Consider the following 20,148-nt stretch of genomic DNA (forward strand, 5'->3'; position numbering starts at 1 on the left):
TGTCTCCAAATCTCCAAATTCCAACACACACAAGGTGACTCCCAATAAATACTACATGCTTCGTATTTATTGGGGGAGGGGGTCACCCTGTGTGTGCCATAACTTATATGGGTCAAGGAGATTGTGTAAGTATGGTGGGGGGAGCTACTGCACAAGATCGAAATAAGCTGCGGAGAGTTCCCCATCATGGGGAACTAGCGTCCATAGTATCTAGGACATCTTCAAGGAGCGATGCCTCAAAAAGGCGGCATTCATCATTAAGGACCCCATCACCCAGGTCACGCCTTTTTCACATTGCTACCATCAGGAAGGAGGTACAGAAGCCTGAAGGCACACACTCAGCGATTCAGGAACAGCTTCTTCCCCTCTGCCATCCAATTTCTGTATGGACATTGAATCCATGATCACTACCAAACTACTTTTTTAAGTTTTATTTTAGCACTACTTGTTTAATTTAACTATTTAATATATATACTTACTGTAATCCACAGGTTTTTTTTCTATTATTATGTATTGCATTTGTAAGGGGGTTTCGTCTTTATGTTACTGCGTAGGCTAATTAAAATGGCTTCTTTGTTATGTTATACTTGGGAATGCTTCTTTGTTATGTTAAACGCTGAGAAAGCTTTGTGCGAGCAGCTTGTTTTGGGTTAGGCGGTGATATGAAGATCTTACGAACCAATTGGGATAGTTGTTATGATTTTGGTGTATTTGAAGATACTGTATGCGCGGGGTTTTGGGGCAGAAGGCGGGAGAGAAAGACAGAGGATGGACTAGGTGCTGTGAGTCCGCTAATGGAGTCGGACCCCAAGGAGGGCATTCGGCGAGGAGGGGAGACGGAGACGGACTCGTGTGGAGCGTCTGGTCGACCACTGTTGTTGGTCCCAGGCGGCCGGTCAAGGTGGTTCGAAGGGTCGCAGAGTGAAGAAGAAGGGTCCTGAGCTCCAACTGTTTGTGCACGAAGAGATTGAACTTTGATAAGTGTGGTGCCTTTTATTTTCCTTTTATATTTTATTCTCTATTAGTTATATAGTTCCAGTAATATCTATAAACTGTAAATCATTTAATCGCAGGCACTCAATATTTATAGAAAGTGACTGGGGAGAGTGCCAGTATAAATAACAAGGGTGGAGGTTACCTCAAATTTGGCAGTTTTATATGGGGGGCACTAGTTACATGCCAGTAGTCACTGGAATTCGCTTGGATAATATCAGTAATTCCAGTGGTTCACTGGGAGTATGTCACTGTCTACAAGTCTTAAGTACTAGCCCATAATGTACCTGGGTTTCATCTCCTAAGTTACAGAGAAAGGTTGAACAAGTTGGGTCTTTATTCTTTGGAGCGTAGAAGGTCGAGGGGGGACTTGATAGAGGTATTTAAAATTATGAAGAGGATAGCTAGAGTTGACATGGATAGGTTTTTTCCATTGAGAGTGGGAGAGATTCAAACAAGAGGACATGGGTTGAGAGTTAAAGGGCAAAAGTTTAGGGGTAACATGAGGGGGAACTTCTTTACTCAGAGAGTGGTAGCTGTGTGGAACAAGCTTCCAGCAGAAGTGGTTGAGGCAGGTTTGATGTTGTCATTTAAAGTTAAATTGGATAGATATATGGACAGGAAGGGAATGGAGGGTTATGGGCTGAGTGCAGGTCGGTGGGACTAGGTGAGAGTAAGAGTTCGGCACGGACTAGAAGGGCCGAGATGGCCTGTTTCTGTGCTGTAATTGTTATATGGTTATATATATATGTGTGTGTTCATCAGGAGAGTGTCAGTATTTGCAGGTGAGTTACCAGGAATGAATCTACATACACAGAGGATTCCGGGTCTGTATTTGTAGGTGCTAATATTGACTGTATCAGTATTTTAAAGGGTTTAGCATTTACCGGGGGGTGGGGGGGTGCGGGGTGTCACCTAAAATGTGCATTTGGTGGTAATGTGTCAGTATTTACCAGAGACCACTGTGAGCATGTGTATCAGTGGTTACAGAAGTTTATTTAAAAAGGGTTAGTATTTACATGGGGGTCACCTAAAAGAAGGATTTAAAGTGTGATTACTGGTAATGTGGGTATCAACAGAGAGTCACAACACGCAGTTTGGGTTTATTAGGCGTCAGCAGGAGTGCGTCAGTATTTACAAGGGGTCAATATTTACAGGAGGTCACCAGAAATCTGTCCCAATTCACAGTGAGTCTACAGATGTGTCTCAATATTTTAAGATCACTGAGAGTGCGTCAGTGTTTACTGGAGGATCATCATGAAGCTGTCCATATCTACCAGGTGTCCCTGGAAAGATTACAGAGTCGGGGGGGAGTGTGTATACGGAGTCAGGGGGAGTGTGTATACAGAGTCAGGGGGGACTGTGTATACGGAGTCAGGAGGAGTGTGTATACAGAGTCGGAGGAGTGTGTATACGGAGTCACGGGGGAGTGTGTATACGGAGTCAGGAGGAGTGTGTATACAGAGTCGGAGGAGTGTGTATACGGAGTCACGGGGGAGTGTGTATACGGAGTCAGGGGGAGTGTGTATATGGAGTCGGGGGGGGACTGTGTATACAGAGTCGGGGCAGTGTGTATATAGAGTCGGAGGAGTGTGTATACGCCGTCAGGGGGAGTGTGCCAGTGTGTATATGCAGTCAGGGGGAGTGTGCCAATGTGTATACGCAGTCGGGGGAGTGTGCCAGTGTGTATACAGAGTCGGGGGGGGGAGTGTGTATACGGAGTTAGGGGGAGTGTGTATATGCAGTCAGGGGGAGTGTGCCAGTGTGTATACAGAGTCATGGGGTGTGTGTATACGCAGTCAGGGGGAGTGTGCCAGTGTGTATACAGAGTCATGGGGTGTGTGTATACGCAGTCGGGGGAGTGTGCCAGTGTGTATACAGAGTCGGGGGGGGGAGTGTGTATACGGAGTTAGGGGGAGTGTGTATATGCAGTCAGGGGGAGTGTGCCAGTGTGTATACAGAGTCATGGGGTGTGTGTATACGCAGTCAGGGGGAGTGTGCCAGTGTGTATACGGAGTCAGGGGAAGTGTGTATATGGGGTCAGGGGGAGTGCATATACGCGGTCAGGGGGAGTGTGCCAGTGTGTATACGGAGTGTGTTGTTACTTGCACAATGTTTCAGGGAGAAATGACAGTGTTCACCATCGATGTGTCAATATTCACAGGGGGGGCTGGGGTAGGTGGATCACCAGGGGTATATCAGAATTCAGAGCCCATCCCAGACTTGTGTTGGTATTTCCAAGGGCATCACTGGGAGAGTCAGTTTCTAAAGAGGACACACATCAAAGTTGCTGCTGAACGCAGCAGGCCAGGCAGCATCTCTAGGAAGAGGTACGGTCGACGTTTCAGGCCGAGGCCCTTCGTCAGGACTAACTGAAGGAAGAGTGAGTAAGGGATTTGAAAGTTGGAGGGGGAGGGGGAGATCCAAAATGATAGGAGAAGACAGGAGGGGGAGGGATAGAGCCAAGAGCTGGACAGGTGATAGGCAAAAGGGATATGAGAGGATCATGGGACAGGAGGTCTGGGAAGAAAGACAAGGGGGGGGGGAACCCAGAGGATGGGCAAGAGGTATATTCAGAGGGACAGAGGGAGAAAAAGGAGAGTGAGAGAAAGTATGTGTGTATTAAAATAAGTAACAGATGGGGTACGAGGGGGAGGTGACATGTCCATTTTAATTCCACATCCCATTCCCATTCTGACATGTCTATCCACGGCCTCCTCTACTGTAAAGATGAAGCCACACTCAGGTTGGAGGAACAACACCTTATATTCCGTCTGGGTAGCCTCCAACCTGATGGCATGAACATCGACTTCTCTAACTTCCGCTAAGGCCCCACCTCCCCCTCGTACCCCATCTGTTACTTATTTTTACGCACACATTCTTTCTCTCACTCTCTTTTTTCTCCCTCTGTCCTTCTGAATATACCTCTTGCCCATCCTCTGGGTTCCCCCCCTCTTGTCTTTCTTCCCAGACCTCCTGTCCCATGATCCTCTCATATCCCTTTTGCCTATCACCTGTCCAGCTCTTGGCTCTATCCCTCCCCCTCCTGTCTTCTCCTATCATTTTGGATCTCCCCCTCCCCCTTCAACTTTCAAATCCCTTACTCACTCATCCTTCGGTTAGTCCTGACGAAGGGTCTCGGCCTGAAACGTCGACTGCACCTCTTCCTACAGATGCTGCTTGGCCTGCTGCGTTCACCAGCAACTTTGATGTGTGTTGCTTGAATTTCCAGCATCTGCAGAATTCCTGTTGTTTGCGTTCTAAAGAGGACACCGTTTTTTCTGTGTCAGAGGGAACAGCTGGATCACCTGGAGTGTGGCAGCAGTTACAGGAACAAAGAGTCTAAGTTTCCGGCTGAGACCCTCCATGAGTCCTGATGAAGGGTCTCAACCCGAAATGTCGACTCTTTATTTCCCTCCATAGGTGTTGCCTGACCAACTGAGTTTCTCCGGCGTTTTGTACGTGTTACAAACAAGAGAAAACCTGCAGCCGCTTGAAATCAAAGCAACACACAGAAAATGCTGGAGGAGCTCAGTAGGACAGGCAGCATCTGTGAAAAAAAGTAAACAATCAACTTTTCAGGCCGAAAAGAAGATGAGAAGTCAAAATAAGAAGGTGGGGAAGGGGAGGAAGACATACAAGGTTGTAGGTGATAGGTGAAACTGGGAGAGAGGGTGGGGGAAGTAAAGAGCTGGGAAGTCGATTGATGAAAGAGATACAGGACTGGAGAAGGGGGAATCTGATAGGTGAGGACAGAAGGCCATGGAAGAAAGGGAAGGGGAGGAGCACCAGAGGGAAGTGAAATGGGAATGGGGAATGGTGAAGGAGACGGGGCACAATTACTGGAAGTTCGAGAAATTGATGTTTTTGCCATCAGGATGGAGGCTACTCAACCGGAATATAAGTTGTTGTTCCTCCACCTGAGTGCGGCCTCATCACGACAGTGGAGGAGGCCATGGATGGACATATCGGAATGAGAATGGGAAGTAGAATTGAAATGAGTGGCCACCGGGAGATCCCACTTTTTCTGGTGGACGGAGCATAGGTGCTTGGCAAAGCGGTCTCCCAGTCTGTGCTGGTTCTCACTGATATACAGCAGGCCATACTGCGAGCATTGGATACAGTAAATGACCCTAATAGACTCACAGATGAAGTGTCACCTCACCTGGAAGGACTATTTGAGGCCCTGGAAGGTAGTGAAGGAGGAGGTGTTGGGCAGATGTGGCACTTGTTCCACTTGCAAGGATAAGTACCAGAAGGGAGATCAGTGGGGAGGGATGAATGGACAAGGGAGTCACTTAGGGAGCAATCCCTGCGGAAAGTCGAAAGCGGGGGGGGGGAGGGAAAGATGTGCTTGGTGGTGGGATCCTATTGGAGATGGCAGAAAGTTTGGAGAATTATGAGCTCATCGCAGAGGCTGGAGGGGTGGCAGGAGAGGACAAGAGGAACCCTCCCTGGTGAACAGGGAGAGGGCAGACGTGTGTGAAATGGAAGAGACAGAGGTGAAGGCAGCATTGATAGTGGAAGAAGGAAAGCCCCTTTCATTGAAGAAGGAGGACATCTCATTAGTTCTGGAATGAAAAGCCTCATCTTGAGAGCAGATGCAGCAGAGATGGAGGAATCGAGAGAAGGGGATGGCACTTTCGCAAGTGACAGGGTGGGAAGAGGTATATTCCCGGTAGCTGTGAGAATCAGTGAGTTTATAAAAGATATCAGTAGATAAACTGTCTCTCGAGATAGAGACAGAGATTGATAAAGGGGAGGGAGGTGTTGGAAATGGATCAGGTGAATTTGAAGGCAGGGTGGAAGTTGGGGGCAAAGTTGATGAAGTGTACAAACTCTGTATGGGTGCAGGAAGTAGTACGGACACAGTCGTCGATGTAGCGTAGGGAAAGCTGGGGAGTGACACTAGCGTAGGCTTGGAACATAGACTGTTTTACGTAGCCAACAGAAAAGCAGGCATGGCTGGGACCCATGCGAGTGCCCATGGCTACACCTTTTGTTTGAAGGAAGCGGGAGGAGCCGAAGGAGAAATTATTGAGAGTGAGGACAAGTTCCACTCAACAGAGGAGAGTGGTGGTGGTGGGGAACGGGTTCCATAAAGAAGTATATGTGTCAGACTGGATTTCCAGCATCTGCAGAATCTTTTGTGTTTATGATTTCGGCCCAGTTAGAGTATAGATGATGCTTCCTATAGTGGGGAGTCTAGGACCAGAGAGCGCAGCCTCAACATGGAAGGAAGCCCCTGTAGAACAGGGATTCGGAGAAATGTATTAGCCAGACGGTGGTGAATCTGTGGAATTCATTGCAACAGATGGCTGTGGACGCCAAGTCATGATGGGGTGTGATAGGTTGTTGATTAGCAAAAGCATCAAAGGTCAAGGGGGGAAGGCATGTGAATGGAATTGAGAGGGATAATAAATTACCCATATTAGCAATGGCATGCTGGTGGCTGACTGGCCAAATTCTGCTCCTATGTCCTATGGTCAACTTCATCAGGATATAAACAGGGTCACCAGCAGGGCGTCACTTGGTACAGTGGGTCACAGAGAGAACAGCAGTGTTTTCTGATGATTACCTTCTGTGTGTCAGTGCTCACAAAGTAGGGTAAGGGGAGCAGAGTGAGAAAGCAGGAATGTATGACCATTCCCAGCAAATCCCCAGCTGATTGTTGATGCTTTCAAGAGGTCACCGACACGATGTCAGTATTTACTGGTGGTTACTGGATGCGTGTCAGTATTTAAAGGGGATCACCCTGGATCTGTCAGTGTTTACAGGGAGTCCCAGGACATGATTTGACATTTGAAATGCACCGGGGAGTATGTAAGTATTTAAAATAGAAATTTAAAGGGATCACCAGTATGACAGCAGTTATAACAGAGAAGTGTGTCAGTATTTGCAAGGGAATACCTGAATATGTCCGCATTTACAGGGGTTCACCTGGAATGTGTCCGCGTTTACAAAGAATCATCTGGATTGTGTCCGCGTTTACAGGCAATCACCGGAAATGTGTCCGTGTTCACAGGGATTCACCTGGAATGTGTCCGTGTTTACAGGGAATCACTGAGACAGTGTAAATATATACAGACAGTCCATTTGAGTAGATGTTTATTTCATGAGCATATTTAGAAAATAGAGAGAATGAGAGAAAGAAAAGACAGCAGGGGAAAGAGAGAGGGAGTGAGAGAGAGAAAACGAGAGAGAGAGAGTGGCAAACAGAGACAGATAGGGAACAGAGAGGTGGAGAGAGAGGGGATGAGAGAAGCAGTAAGAGGAGTGAGAGATAGAGGGGGAGATAAAGAGGAAGGGTGAGGGGAGGGTGAGGGAGAGCGAGAGGGGAGGGAGAGACAAGTTCACCTTGTGTACAAGTTGGTATTTGCAAGGAACTGCCTTGTGTGTATCATTCATTACAAGGGGTTGTCCAACATGTGTCAGCATTGACAGGGAGGTCACTTTGTGTCCATCAGTGTTTGCAAGGGCTCATTCTGTGTGAGTCAGGATTTACGGGAGACCTCAGGAATATTTGAGAGATAGGGCCTGATGTTCACCTCCTGCTCCCAGTTCCCAGATTCTGAACTCACCTCGGTCTTTGCCTTGTTCTCTTCATCTTGAAGCTTCTCAATAACGGCCTGATGGAAAGAACCAGTATCAGTGGCTGACCTTCATCCACCTGCCTACCTGGAACGTGTCCGCGTTTACAGAGATTCACCGGGAACGTGTCCGCGTTTACAGAGATTCACCGGGAATGTGTCTGCGTTTACAGAGATTTACCTGGAACGTGTCCGCGTTTACAGAGATTCACCTGGAATGTGTCCGCGTTTACAGAGATTCACCGGGAATGTGTCCGCGTTTACAGGGATTCAGCAGGAACGTGTCCGTGGGACTCAGCGGGAACGTGTCCGCGTTTACAGGGAATCACCTGGAACGTGTCCGCGTTTACAGGGATTCACCGGGAACGTGTCCGCGTTTACAGGCGTTCACCGGGAACGTGTCCGCGTTTACAGAGATTCACCGGGAATGTGTCCACATTTACAGGGATTCACCTGGAACGTGTCCACGTTTACAGAGATTCACCTGGAACGTGTCCGCGTTTACAGAGATTCACCTGGAATGTGTCTGCGTTTACAGGGATTCACCGGGAATGTGTCCGCATTTACAGAGATTCACCGGGAACGTGTCCGCGTTTACAGGGAATCACCTGGAACGTGTCCGCGTTTACAGGGGTTCACTGGGAACGTGTCCGCGTTTACAGAGATTCACCTGGAATGTGTCCGCGTTTACAGGGATTCACCTGGAATGTGTCCGCGTTTACAGGGATTCACTGGGAACGTGTCCGTGGGATTCAGCGGGAACGTGTCCGCGTTTACAGGGATTCACCTGGAAGGTGTCATGAAAGAAGGGAGGGGCGGAGGGAGGGGGGAGAGACGGGGAGGGGGAGATGGGGAGAGGGAGCAGGGTGAGAGAGTGGGAAGAGAGGAGAGAGAGGGAGACAGGAGGGACAGAGAGGGGAAGAGGGGAAGAAGGGAAAAGGGGGAGGGCAGAGAGTAGGAGAGGGCGGGAGACAGGGAGTGAGAGTGGGCTGAGAGGCGGAGAGAGTGTGGGGAGAAAGAGTAAGGAGGGAGGGGAGAGGGGAAAGAGAGGGGGAGAGGAGGGAGAGGGAGAGAGAATGGCTACAGAGAGATGGGGAAAGAGGGGGAGAGAGAGGGGGAGAGTGGGGGGAGAGAGAGGGGGAAGAGGTGGAGAGGTGAGGGAGGGAGGAGGAGGAGAGGGGATTGAAAGGAGGAGGAGGGACAGAGAGGAGGGAGGGACGGAGAGGAGGGAGGAGAGTGGGAGCGAGAGACAGGCTCACCTTGTGTACAAGTTGGTATTTGCAAGGAGCTGCCTTGTGTGTATCATTCATTACAAGGGATTGTCCAACATGTGTCAGCATTGACAGGGAGGTCACTTTGTGTCCATCAGTGTTTGCAAGGGCTCATTCTGTGTGAGTCAGGATTTACAGGAGACCCCAGGAATATTTGAGAGATGGGGCCTGATGTTCACCTCCTGCTCCCAGTTCCCAGATTCTGAACTCACCTCGGTCTTTGCCTTGTTCTCTTCATCTTGAAGCTTCTCAATAACTGCCTGATGGAAAGAACCAGTATCAGTGGCTGACCTTCATCCACCCACCTACCAAACAGATTTTCAGAAACAACTACTGTGAGAACAGGAGTGGACCTTAACTCTCCTCAGTCTTCAGATCTTCATAAAATCCACTGCTGTACCAGCATGAGCAACAGGAGTGACCTTTCGTTCTCTTCAATCCTGCTCTTCTATTTGTGAAATTATGGCACAAACTTGTTCTCCCAATCTTCTTGTCCCATCGCCCAACAATATATCACAATCTGCCTTCAGCGGGCTTGAGCTGGGCCAGTACAGCCCACTGCTCCAGCAAACGCGTCCCAAGTTGACCTCTGTCCCTCTCGGCCCATGTCATTTAACCAGCTGACCAACTCACCTTCAAAGCTTCCGAAACTTTGACAGACAATACGCAGGTCCAATTTACCTTGATTACTGCATCGTCCTCTATCTCCTGCCTATCATCGGCATCCAACCCTACAAAAAGTAAAGCAAAGACCCTCTTTAACGTCCAGTTCTCTCCAGCTAGACCTCAGTGTGAAGCCCGTGGGTTTAGTCTCCCATTAGTGGTGGTCATATCCACAACCTGTGGACTCAGCTTTCAAGGACACTGCAGCTGACGTTCCCGATATTATTGATTTACTTATTTTTTATTATTAGATTTCTTCTATTGCAATTTGTCTTCTTTTGCACATTGACTATTTGTCAATCTTTGTGTGCAATTTTCCATGGACTATTCTATTTCTTTGTTCTACTGTGAATGTCTGCAAGAAAATTAATCTCAGTGTGGCATCTGTAACATACCTACTTTGATAATTAATTTTTTGGAACTTTGAACTTCAATACAGGTGTCACCTTTCTGATAATGTTAAAACCAATTCCCTACAAACATTCTAAGTTAAATTCAATAGACAATAGACAATAGGTGCAGGAGTAGGCCATTCGGCCCTTCGAGCCAGCACCGCCATTCACTGTGATCATGGCTGATCATCCACAATCAGTATCCAGTTCCTGCCTTATCCCCATAACCTTTGATTCCACTATCTTTAAGAGCCCTATCCATCTCTTTCTTGAAAGCATCCAGAGACTTGTCCTCCAAAGCCTTCTGGGGCAGAGCATTCCACATATCCACCACACTCTGGGTGAAAAAGTTTTTCCTCACAAGTCATTCAAATGACTTGTTGACATTGTTTTGTAGAGAGAAACAGATTTCTTCACAACTAGATGAAAAATTAAAAGAAAAGATGCTGGATATCGGAAATATCCAGAAAATATAAACAGAAAATGCTCAAAACACTCAGCAGAAGACACCTCTGCAGAGTTAAATTGTTCACATTTCAGGTTAAATTTCTCAGGCAGGGATTTTGATGTTGACTCTGTTTCTTCCTCCACTGATGCTGCCCGACCTGCCGGAGGTTTCCAGCATTTTCTGTATTTGTTTCAGATTTCCAGCATCTGCACATTTTTCTTTTAGTTTAATCGCAAAGAACTCCTTTGTTTTACAAGTTAATGCCAAGACACCAAGTGTTTCCAGAATTTTCTACTTTCAATTCAGTTCTTCATAAGTTTTGTTTACTATTGACTTCTCAACTATATCAATAAAGGGGTTTTCTGAGACATTAGCCTACTGCGGGATCTTGCTGCGCAAAGGTCGGCTGCCGCATTTCCTGTGTTGAATCCAAGCTTCAAAATTTGGCTGTAAGATACACTGATACATCCTGGAGAAAGGTGCAGCAGAAATGCACAATATTTTATTTTTGATTAAATTCTCTTATAAAACCACTAACAACATCTACCTCACAGGTTGACACATCTCTGACCTCCACACCAGCGCTAAGATATTGGGAGTCAGAGGTGAGTTGGCGGGGAGGGGGTGGAGATGTCACAGGTACATAAACTCCCACTCCACTGATGGATTTAGCACTGACAGACCGAGCTCAGGGCTCACAAACGCTTCACATCTGCTCTCTCAGCCTCACTATGTTCGCTAATTAAAAAGATAAACTTCATTTTATGCTGATTGCTGTTAATCATTCATGGTTTAAGATACTTTTGTTGTAAATGTATTTGTAATTAGTTAATTTCTTCATAGTTGGAATCTATCTGAATTGCTTTCAATTGACTAATCAGCTGCATTTGAAGATACTGACCTGTTAAAACGTCATCAAGATAGGGCTTTAGGATTTGCACCCCTCAGGTCCACCCACTGACCCTGACCCATTCCACCTCATGGATGGACCCAGCCTCCAGGTCATAGTGTCACTCAGACAGCACAGAATGGATCATTCCGCCCATCTTGTTTATGCCAAGCTTTACACCCATCCACGCAAAGCACGTTTATCCACACCAGATGTGTATCCTATCACCTTGCCTGTTTAAGCGTCTGTATAAATGCGCCATAACTGTACCTGGCTTTGCCTCATCCTTTGGCACTGCGTTCAGGACACTAACCACAGCTAATGGTAAGATACCTTTCAGATCTCCTTTAAAACTTCTTCCCCTCTCCTTCAACCTTGGTTTTCTTCCCCTTGATTCCATTACCCTGGGAAAAAGATTTGGACAATCTTTCCGACCCATGGCCCTGACAATCTTATAGAGTTCTGAAGGGTTACCTGTCAGAGCTTGGTTCAGAGAAAACAAGCCCACCCTATCCAATCTCACCCCGACCGAAAGAGAAAGAGGGGGAGAGTGGGGGGAAAGGGGGGAGATGGGGGGAGAAGGGGGATGGGGGGAGAAGGGGGATGAGGGGGAGAGAGGAAGGGGAGAGGGGGATGGGGAGAGGGGACAGGGGAGGGGGATGGGGAGAGGGGAGGGGAAGAAGGAAAGGGGAGAAATGGAAGGAGAGGGGGAGAAGGGCAGAGGGGGCAGAGGGGAGAAAGGGGAAGTCAGAAAGGAGAGGGCAGAAAGGGCAGAGCGGCTAGAGAAGGGCTGGAGGGAAGGGGGAGAGGGGGAGAAAGGTGGGCAGAGGGGTGAGAGAGGAGGAGAGAAGGGGGTGAGAGGGCGATAGAAGGGGAAAGAAGTGGGAGGGGGAGGGAAGGGAGGGGAGAGAGGTGGGCAGAGGGGTGAGAGAGGAAGAGAGAAGTGGGTGAGAGGGAGGGGAGAGGAAAGAGGGGGAAGGAAAGAGGGAAAGCGAAGCAGATTAGAGAGGGGAGTGGGTTACAAAGGAAGGTTAGAGCAGAGGATTAAAAAGGGCAGCTAGAAGGGAGGGCTTAGTGGTTAGAGGGTGCAGGTTAGTGGGGGAGTTTCAAACTGGGAGAGGGGAAGTATATTCTTTTATTTTTTTATCACTGTTTCTCTTCAACTCACATACATGCTCTCTCTCTCTCTTTTTCTCTATTTCCTTTAAAAGTATCTTGGTAAATTCCTTCTGCTACCACATCCTTTCTATAGTGTTGCAACTGGAACTGTACACAATACTTCAAGTGTGGTCTAACCAATGTTTTGCACAGTTGCACAGTTGCACAATTATGTCTCAACACTTGTATGCAATCCTTCTTCCTCTGAAGGCAAGTGTACGAAATGCCTTCTCCTTTGCCCTATCCACTAAATCCTGGTGAAGTGTCTCGGCCCAAAATGTAAACTGTTCATTCCCCTCCATTGATGCTCCTGGCCTACTGAGTTCCTCCAGCGTGTTACTCTGGATTTCCAGCATCTGCAGAATCTCCTGTTTAATCTCCTTTTTTGAAGCAATCTGCAACTTAGCATGGCAAGTGCTCTGACCAAAACCACAAGAAATTGCAGAGAGTTGTGAGCGCAGCTCAGTCCATCCCTCCTCGCCCACCCCCCTCGCTTGGTTTCACCTATCAGCTTGCACTCTTCCCCCTTTACCCCACCACCTTCTGGTTCTGGCTTCCTCCCCCTCCCTTTCTAGTCCTGATGAAGGCTCTCAGCCCAAAACATTGACTGCTTATTCCTTTCCGTAGATGCTGCCTGACCCGCAGATTTCCTCCAGCGTTCTGTGTGTTACTCTGGGTTTCCAGTACCTGCAGAATCTCTTGTTTATGAATTCTGTTTTCTATGTTGTTTCCTCACTGTACCTACGCATGCAATGATATATCTGGATGGCCATGCAAAGAGACTTTCACTGTATTTCAGTGCATTTGACAATAACCACAATTCCAATTCCAACAAATCTAGGATTTGACGATACCCACAGATAACCCAGAACCCCAAGGAGATTAGAAACCTTACTGTCACTCCTTGTTTGACATTAAAATTAAATTTAGAAATCCAACACCTTCCTCCTTTTAATTAATCTTAGTATCTGCAGGAGGGGCTTTCTCAAGGAAGCAATCCATCATCAAAAATCCCCACCATCTGGGCTATGCGGCCTTTACACAGCTATCATCAGGCAGGTGATCACACAACCCTGAAGTCCCACACCACCACATTTGGTTCTCGAACCAACCAGCTGGTCATTAACGTGAAAGGCACATTACCCTCTAAGTTTCCATGTCTGTGCAATAAATAAATCTGAATCTGAAAAACCATAATCACTGCAATTTAGCAACACCATGATCACTTCGCACTGAAATAAGCTTTTTTTAAAATTCTGGGTTCTTTCTGTTTCGGCTTGTAGTTATCTTTCTATTTATGTTTTGGTTTTTCTTATATATGGCACTATGTGCCTGTGATGCCGCTGCAGGGAAGTTTTGCATTGCACCTGTGCGTACGTGTACTTGTGCAGATGACAACAAACTGGTTTAGTTTCGCTGTAATAGCAACATTGCTCGTTTACCAACAGAGGGAGCCGGTGCACAGATCAACCATCCCTCAGGAAAGACACACTGGCAGAGCCACCCCCTCTCAGCTCCGGTGACCCCGGTTCAGTTGTGACCTGCGTGGGGTCTGCACCTTCTCCCTGTACTTGTTTGTGTTACCTCCGGGTACTCCAGTTTCCTCTCTGATCCCACACGTATGCAAGTCAGTGCTTACAGTAAACGTCTCCTAATTTGTAAGGTGAGGGCAGGTTGGGGAGGGGGGAGGGGTGGGATTGATGGGGCTGTATGGAGAATAACGTGGGACTAGCGCAAGTGCTTGATACCTGGTATGAACTCAATGGGCCAAAGGGGTTCTTTTCCACATTCTCTCTTCGGGCAGAAGATACAAAGACCTGAACTCGTACCACCAAGCTCAAGGACACGCTACAATACGTTATAAGACTTCTAAATGGTTCCTGAGATTGACCTCACAATCTATCTCGATATGAGCTCCACCCACACCAGTAAGATGGCAATGTGTTCAGACACAGTGGCCTCTCAAGGGCCAACCGAAGGTGTTTTTTACCCCCTTGCTAAATTCTTTTATTTTTCAATCGCAAGATAATGCTGGACTCCAAGAACTTTGGCTACTGTAGGTCTACCCCACCAGTGAGCTGCTTGTTGATCGGAGGAGCTGGACTGAGAGTCGGAGGAACTGTCTTAGGTGCAGACCGCGTTGCCGCCTGCGACTCAAAGACATCAGGGTTGGTGCACAAAGGCGCTGTGCAGTGTAACCGTGGGGGCTGGTCTTGGACGCTTCTCTTGCAATCGCAAGACCCCGTTGGACAATGATGATGTAAGATGCCGCAGGCCTGTTTCCCTTCTTTGGTGACGCGACAGGAGTGGGGGGGGGGGAGCTGCTTAGCCTCAGTTGTAGCGAGGGGTAGGCCTCAAGCCGTGGGCTTGCCTGCTGCTGCAGTCCAGGAAAGGAGTCGCCCGGAGGTGGTACAGCATGGCATCCATGCTCGGTTGGGGGCTGCCCTCTCCTGTCATTGCTGCCCTCCAGTGTTCGATTGGTGGAATGACAGGCTGGATTACAGTGTCTGCACACTGCCAGGAACTGTACCATCAATTTGCAGGGCATGTCGCTCAGGGTCTTGGACTACATGCATGTTTTTTTTTTGGTGGCTATGTTTTTTTGCCTGCTGTTTTGAATGTGCTGCGTAAGTTTTGCACCATGGCCCCAAAGGAACACTGTTTTGTTCAGCTATATTCACGTATGGTTGAATAATAATTAAATTTGAATTTGATTTGATTTGCTGTAGCTGTTACACTTCATTCTACATTGTTATTGTTTTAACTTGTTCTTCTACCTCAGTGCAATGTGCAACGATTTGATCTGTATGAACAGTATGTAAGACAAGCTTTTCACTGTATCGTGGTACATGTGACAATAATAAACCAATTCTAGGACCCAAACACCAGCCAGAATTTGTCTCTGTTTATATGCAGTGTTGTGATCACTCCAACACAGTTAATGGGATCAGATATTAGAACTGTCGGGTTCCACTGTGTTCACATTAACACAGTCCATTTCAGAGCGCGTTACCATAGCAATTAGTACAGTACTTTACAAAGTAAGCAATCAGAAGGCCAGGGTTGAATTCCCACTGCGCTCTCTGTACATTCTCCCCATGGCTGCCTGAGTTTGCTCTGGGTGCTCCAGTTTCCTCCCACATTCAGAGGATGTACGGGTTAGGGTTAGTAAGTGGAGGGCAGGCTACGTTGGAGTGGAAGCACTGCGACACTTACAGGTTGACCCTAACACATCCTCAGACAGTGTTGGCCACTGACGCAAAACAATGCAACTCGTCCAAAGTTCAAAGTAATTTTATTATCGAAGTACACGTGTGTCACCGTGTACAACGCTGAGATTCAGTCTCCTGAGGGCGTGTTCAGCAAATCTACAGAATAGTAACTACAACGGGATCAATGAAAGATCAACCAGAGTGCAGAAGACAACAGACTGTGCAAATGCAAATATAAATAAACAGCGATTAAAAAAAAACAATATGAGGTAATGAAGAAAAGTCTTTAAGGTGAGATCACTGCTTGTGGGAACATCTCAATGGATGGGCAAGTGTGTGTAGTTATACCCTTTTATTCAAGAACCTGATGACTGAGGGGTAGTAACCGTGTTTGAACCTGATGGTGAAAGTCCTGAGGCTCTTGTACCTTCTACCTGATGGCAATAGCAAGAAAAGAGAATGGCCGGGGTGATGGGGATCTGTGATGACTCAATGTAATATGACAAATAACGTTAATCTTTCTTATATGGTTTAATAAGTTGCAAGTTTTCCCACTGGTTTCACTGCCTTTGCAGCAAATTCTTAAAGGTACGGCCCACAAAGGTAGTGTTAACTCTCACAGCTAACTATACCAGGTTCACTGCCTGTGAATGAACAAGTGGAGGTTGCAAGATTAAAGATAAAGATTTGATTCGGCCTCTCAAAATGAATCCCAGCATTGCACTTGCCTTTGCTACCATCAACTCAACCTGCAAGTTAACCTTTTGGGAGTCCTGCACGAGCACTCTATATACACAGTGTCCACACATACCACCTCTACCCCCCCCCCCCACTACACGCACGCATGTGCACACACACACACACACACACACGCACACACGCACGCACCAGTAACATTTTACAAGGTGCAAGAACAGCAGGTAAACACATGCTGATAAAGGTATTACCGGGTTAAGTTGGTAAATATTATTGAAGAGCATAATGCTATAATAACATTGTTGAGGGCTGCGATCTCATCATCTCCTGATTCTCATGTTAACCCATGGAAACCTCCAGATAATATCCACACACCAGGTGTTCTTTAGGGAATTAAGTGCAACTCGTAGGCTTAAGAACTGTGTAGTGCTATCAGTCAACATCAGTGTCATCTCAAAGGTCGTAAGGCCTCGACGGCTGGTACAGGCCTTGCCTGGACGAAGGACTGACTCACACAGGTTAGTTTGGGTCCGAATGCCATGCAATTTAACTAATCAATGCTGGGCAGGGTGAGTGCAAGAGCCATTGGTTTGGGTGGGTTAATGGGCAGGTGTAAGCATCATTCAGATTACTACTAAGATGACTGAACAGTCCTTGGGCCTGCAGGGGTATTGAGAGACAGAAAGCAGGAGACTGCAGATAGAAAAATCATTTTCTACCACCGTTTTTACGGTTTAGGTAATTTTGAAACATTTTGGGACCAACAGAGCACTTTTCTGGATGCACAGACACGAACATACAGTAGATCAGAGCTAATAAGAAAGCAGCATCCATCATCAATGACCCCCACATCCAGAACACACTCCCTTCTCACTGCTGTCATCGGGAAGGAGGTACAGGAGCCTTAGGTCCCACACCACCAGGTTCAGGAACAGTTCAACCATCAGGCTCCTGAACCGCTGTGGATAATTTTGGCCACTCAACACTGAATTGATTCCACAACCCACTCTCCATGTCTCTACAACTCATGTTCTCAGTATTATTTATTTACTAATTTATTTATCGGTTTTGCACAATTTGTCTCCCTTTACACATTGGTTGATTGTCAGTCATTATGCCTAGCTTTTCTTTGATTCTATTGTATTTATTTGCTCTGCTGTGAATGCCCGCAAGAAACTGAATCTCAGTATACGGTGACAGCTATGTACTTCAGTAATAAACCTATCTTGAACTTTGACCTGCAGACAATTAGTGGATATCAAGATGATAATGATCAAGTTACCTGTCTTCAGCTGCTCCTCAGCCTGCCAAGTCTTGACAGTAGTTTGTTCTCTGCTCCAGATTCCAGCATCTGCAGTTTCTTGTAACCCTATCTGTCCTTAGATGTTGGTTTAGATAGAATAGTTGGCCCAGAGTCCTTGTCCTTGTCCTTACCCTTGTCACTACTACTCATTAAAACAACACCACAGCGTTCATCTCCTGACTTTGACTATGAGCAGAGAAACATCAGCACATTTGCCTCACCTTCCAATGGGAACTTCATTCACTTCCTCTTCATTCACAGAATCATTTCATAAAATATTTAAAATAAAAGTGATAGTACCATAAATCACATAATGTCTCTGCACTAAATACTACTCTTCCCATCAGTAACACAAACACATTTTAATGATATAAGGATACCATTTGGCCCATCGTGTCTATGCTAACTCTGAGAATCCCCATCCTTCCCATTTTCTTCCTTGGTTCTCTGTAAGCTAAAACCGTCCTCAAGTTACAGCAGGGTCTCAGACACTTAACCAGGGCAGTTCACTAGTCAGAAATGCAGCCAGGAACTGAGAGGCAGCATCCAGCAAGTCCTTCCCAGTCTCCTAAACACTTGTTCCTACGTGAGTGCCGCATTTGCAAAATGAGGAGGCACTGTATTTTCTCAAACATGCCCGTCGACTTCCCCTGACTCTCCCAACAGTGAGAGAAATTTACAGGGCCCATTAACCCACCAACTCGCAATGGGAAGTGGGAGGAATTGGAGCAACTGGGGGGAAGGCCTCAGTCACATGCGGAGCATGAAAACTCCACATGGACAGCAGTGGAGGTCAGGAGTGAACCAGGATCTCTGAAACTGTGATGCAGCTCTGTACCAGATGCTGAACTTTCTCAACAGTTCCCATCCAATCACAGAAATATTTAAAGCCCAACAACGCAAGAGATTTTTGAGATTTTAAAAGCATCAGCTTGAGGTGAAGCCGCAGATAACATTTTTGCGTTATGCAGTGAAATTGGAATTTGACCTACCAACACAGCCATCACAACATTTCCACCCACTTCGACTCTCTACCCTATTCATGCCTCTCAGAATTTTATGAGTCTGTGGCTCTCTCAGCCTGCAACACTCCAGAGAAACTATAGGTCATCCAACCTCTCCTTATAACTAACGCTTCCTAATTGAGAGAACAACCTAAACTTCTGCATCCTCTCCAAAGCCACATCCTTCCTGAATTGTGGTGACCAGAACTAGACACAATGACCTAAATGTGGTCTAACCAACGTTTTACACAGTTTCAGCATATCTCCCCAACTTCTATACTTAATGCCCCAACTGATGAAGACAAGCATGTCAAAAGCCTTCTTCACCACCCTGTTCACTTGCCATCGAACCACAGAATCCGTAAACAAACTCATTCTGTTTCACTCTCTCAATATGTTATACAACCATTAAACGTTTCTAAAAGGTTATATCTCCCTTTATGGCTTACAGTTGTTTGCTTTGGATTTTGTAAGTACATCGCTACATCATAAATTGTCGCACAAGAGAATGAGCGGAGACAATTTCACTTGGACATAAATGAACAAGACATTATTAGGGTCTTAAGGGAGGAAGAGGGACAGAAAGAGAGGGAGAGAAAGACACAGAAACAGAGGCAGGGAGAGAGGGACAGAGAGAGACAGAAAGAGAGGTGGTATCAGGCAGGTAGAGAGGCAGAAAGTTAAGCAGAGAGGCAGGCAGAGATGAATTTGTGGAGGGGATTTTATGAAGAACATGAGAAGCCAACAGAGGGTCAGAGTGAAGGGAAAGATATGCCAATAGTTTACGAGGAGATTTGATAGGTGTGCAAATTCATGATGGGTTGAGACGGGTGAGTGGAGTGAAACTATTCCCATGAACAGGGCCAGTGGGGGAGGGGGGTTTAACACAATGGACAAAAGGAACAGGAAGATGAGGGAAAGATGCAGTGACAAACACAATCTGGTGGCTGAAACAGTCAGTTTAGGTCCTCAACAGACAGGAGGATGGACATCTGAGGAACAGTAATTTCAGGGTTGGGGAGAAAGTGGGCTGTGGGTGGGCATTTGTGCACATTATTCATTCTATGCTGTAACAGTGACTTATTAGAGCACAGGCCATGGACATCACTATTATTACCAGAATCTAATGTCCATCCCTAACCAGGGCACTAACAGGTCAACCACATAGTGACTCTGGGAGTAAGGAGAGCACATTGCCTTCACTAAAAGACATTGGGGTGGATGCTTACAAAGCTCCAGCCTTGCTGGGAGATGCGTTCATTTAAATAAGGTTAAATTTCCCTGACGCGGTGGTGAGCTTTGAACTCTTTATCAAACGCCCTGAGCTCTAGATGGTAATCCAGTAACTAGAGGAAACAGTGGTCAGTCACACTGAGGGACAAACGGTGAGTTGAAGTCAGATTTCTTGGAGGGTAGAAGCACTGATGAAGATTGCATGGATGAGGGACTGAAAGAGGGGAAAGGATAGAACCGAACAAAGCTCTGAGTTGAATTTCACTCACTCACCCCCTGCATCCTGATCTGTGGCC

General features: G+C 46.8%; 1 protein-coding gene across 1 annotated transcript in view; it reads right to left on the bottom strand.

The window, feature by feature from the left end:
* The window catches only part of LOC134339249 (shiftless antiviral inhibitor of ribosomal frameshifting protein homolog), a 37,790-nt gene that overhangs the window by 16,614 nt on the left and 1,028 nt on the right, over nucleotides 1-20,148 (bottom strand). The window contains exons 2-5 of the mRNA XM_063035598.1: nucleotides 20,126-20,148; nucleotides 9,536-9,585; nucleotides 9,067-9,114; nucleotides 7,575-7,622 (exon numbers count right to left, since the gene is read on the bottom strand). The exon at nucleotides 20,126-20,148 is cut by the window's right edge and continues 125 nt beyond it. Of these exons, the coding sequence (XP_062891668.1) occupies nucleotides 7,575-7,622; nucleotides 9,067-9,114; nucleotides 9,536-9,585; nucleotides 20,126-20,148 (169 nt within the window). The remainder of the gene's footprint in view (nucleotides 1-7,574; nucleotides 7,623-9,066; nucleotides 9,115-9,535; nucleotides 9,586-20,125) is intronic.

This window comes from Mobula hypostoma, chromosome 29 (assembly GCF_963921235.1).
Source record: "Mobula hypostoma chromosome 29, sMobHyp1.1, whole genome shotgun sequence".
NCBI classification, from domain to species: Eukaryota; Metazoa; Chordata; class Chondrichthyes; order Myliobatiformes; family Myliobatidae; genus Mobula; species Mobula hypostoma.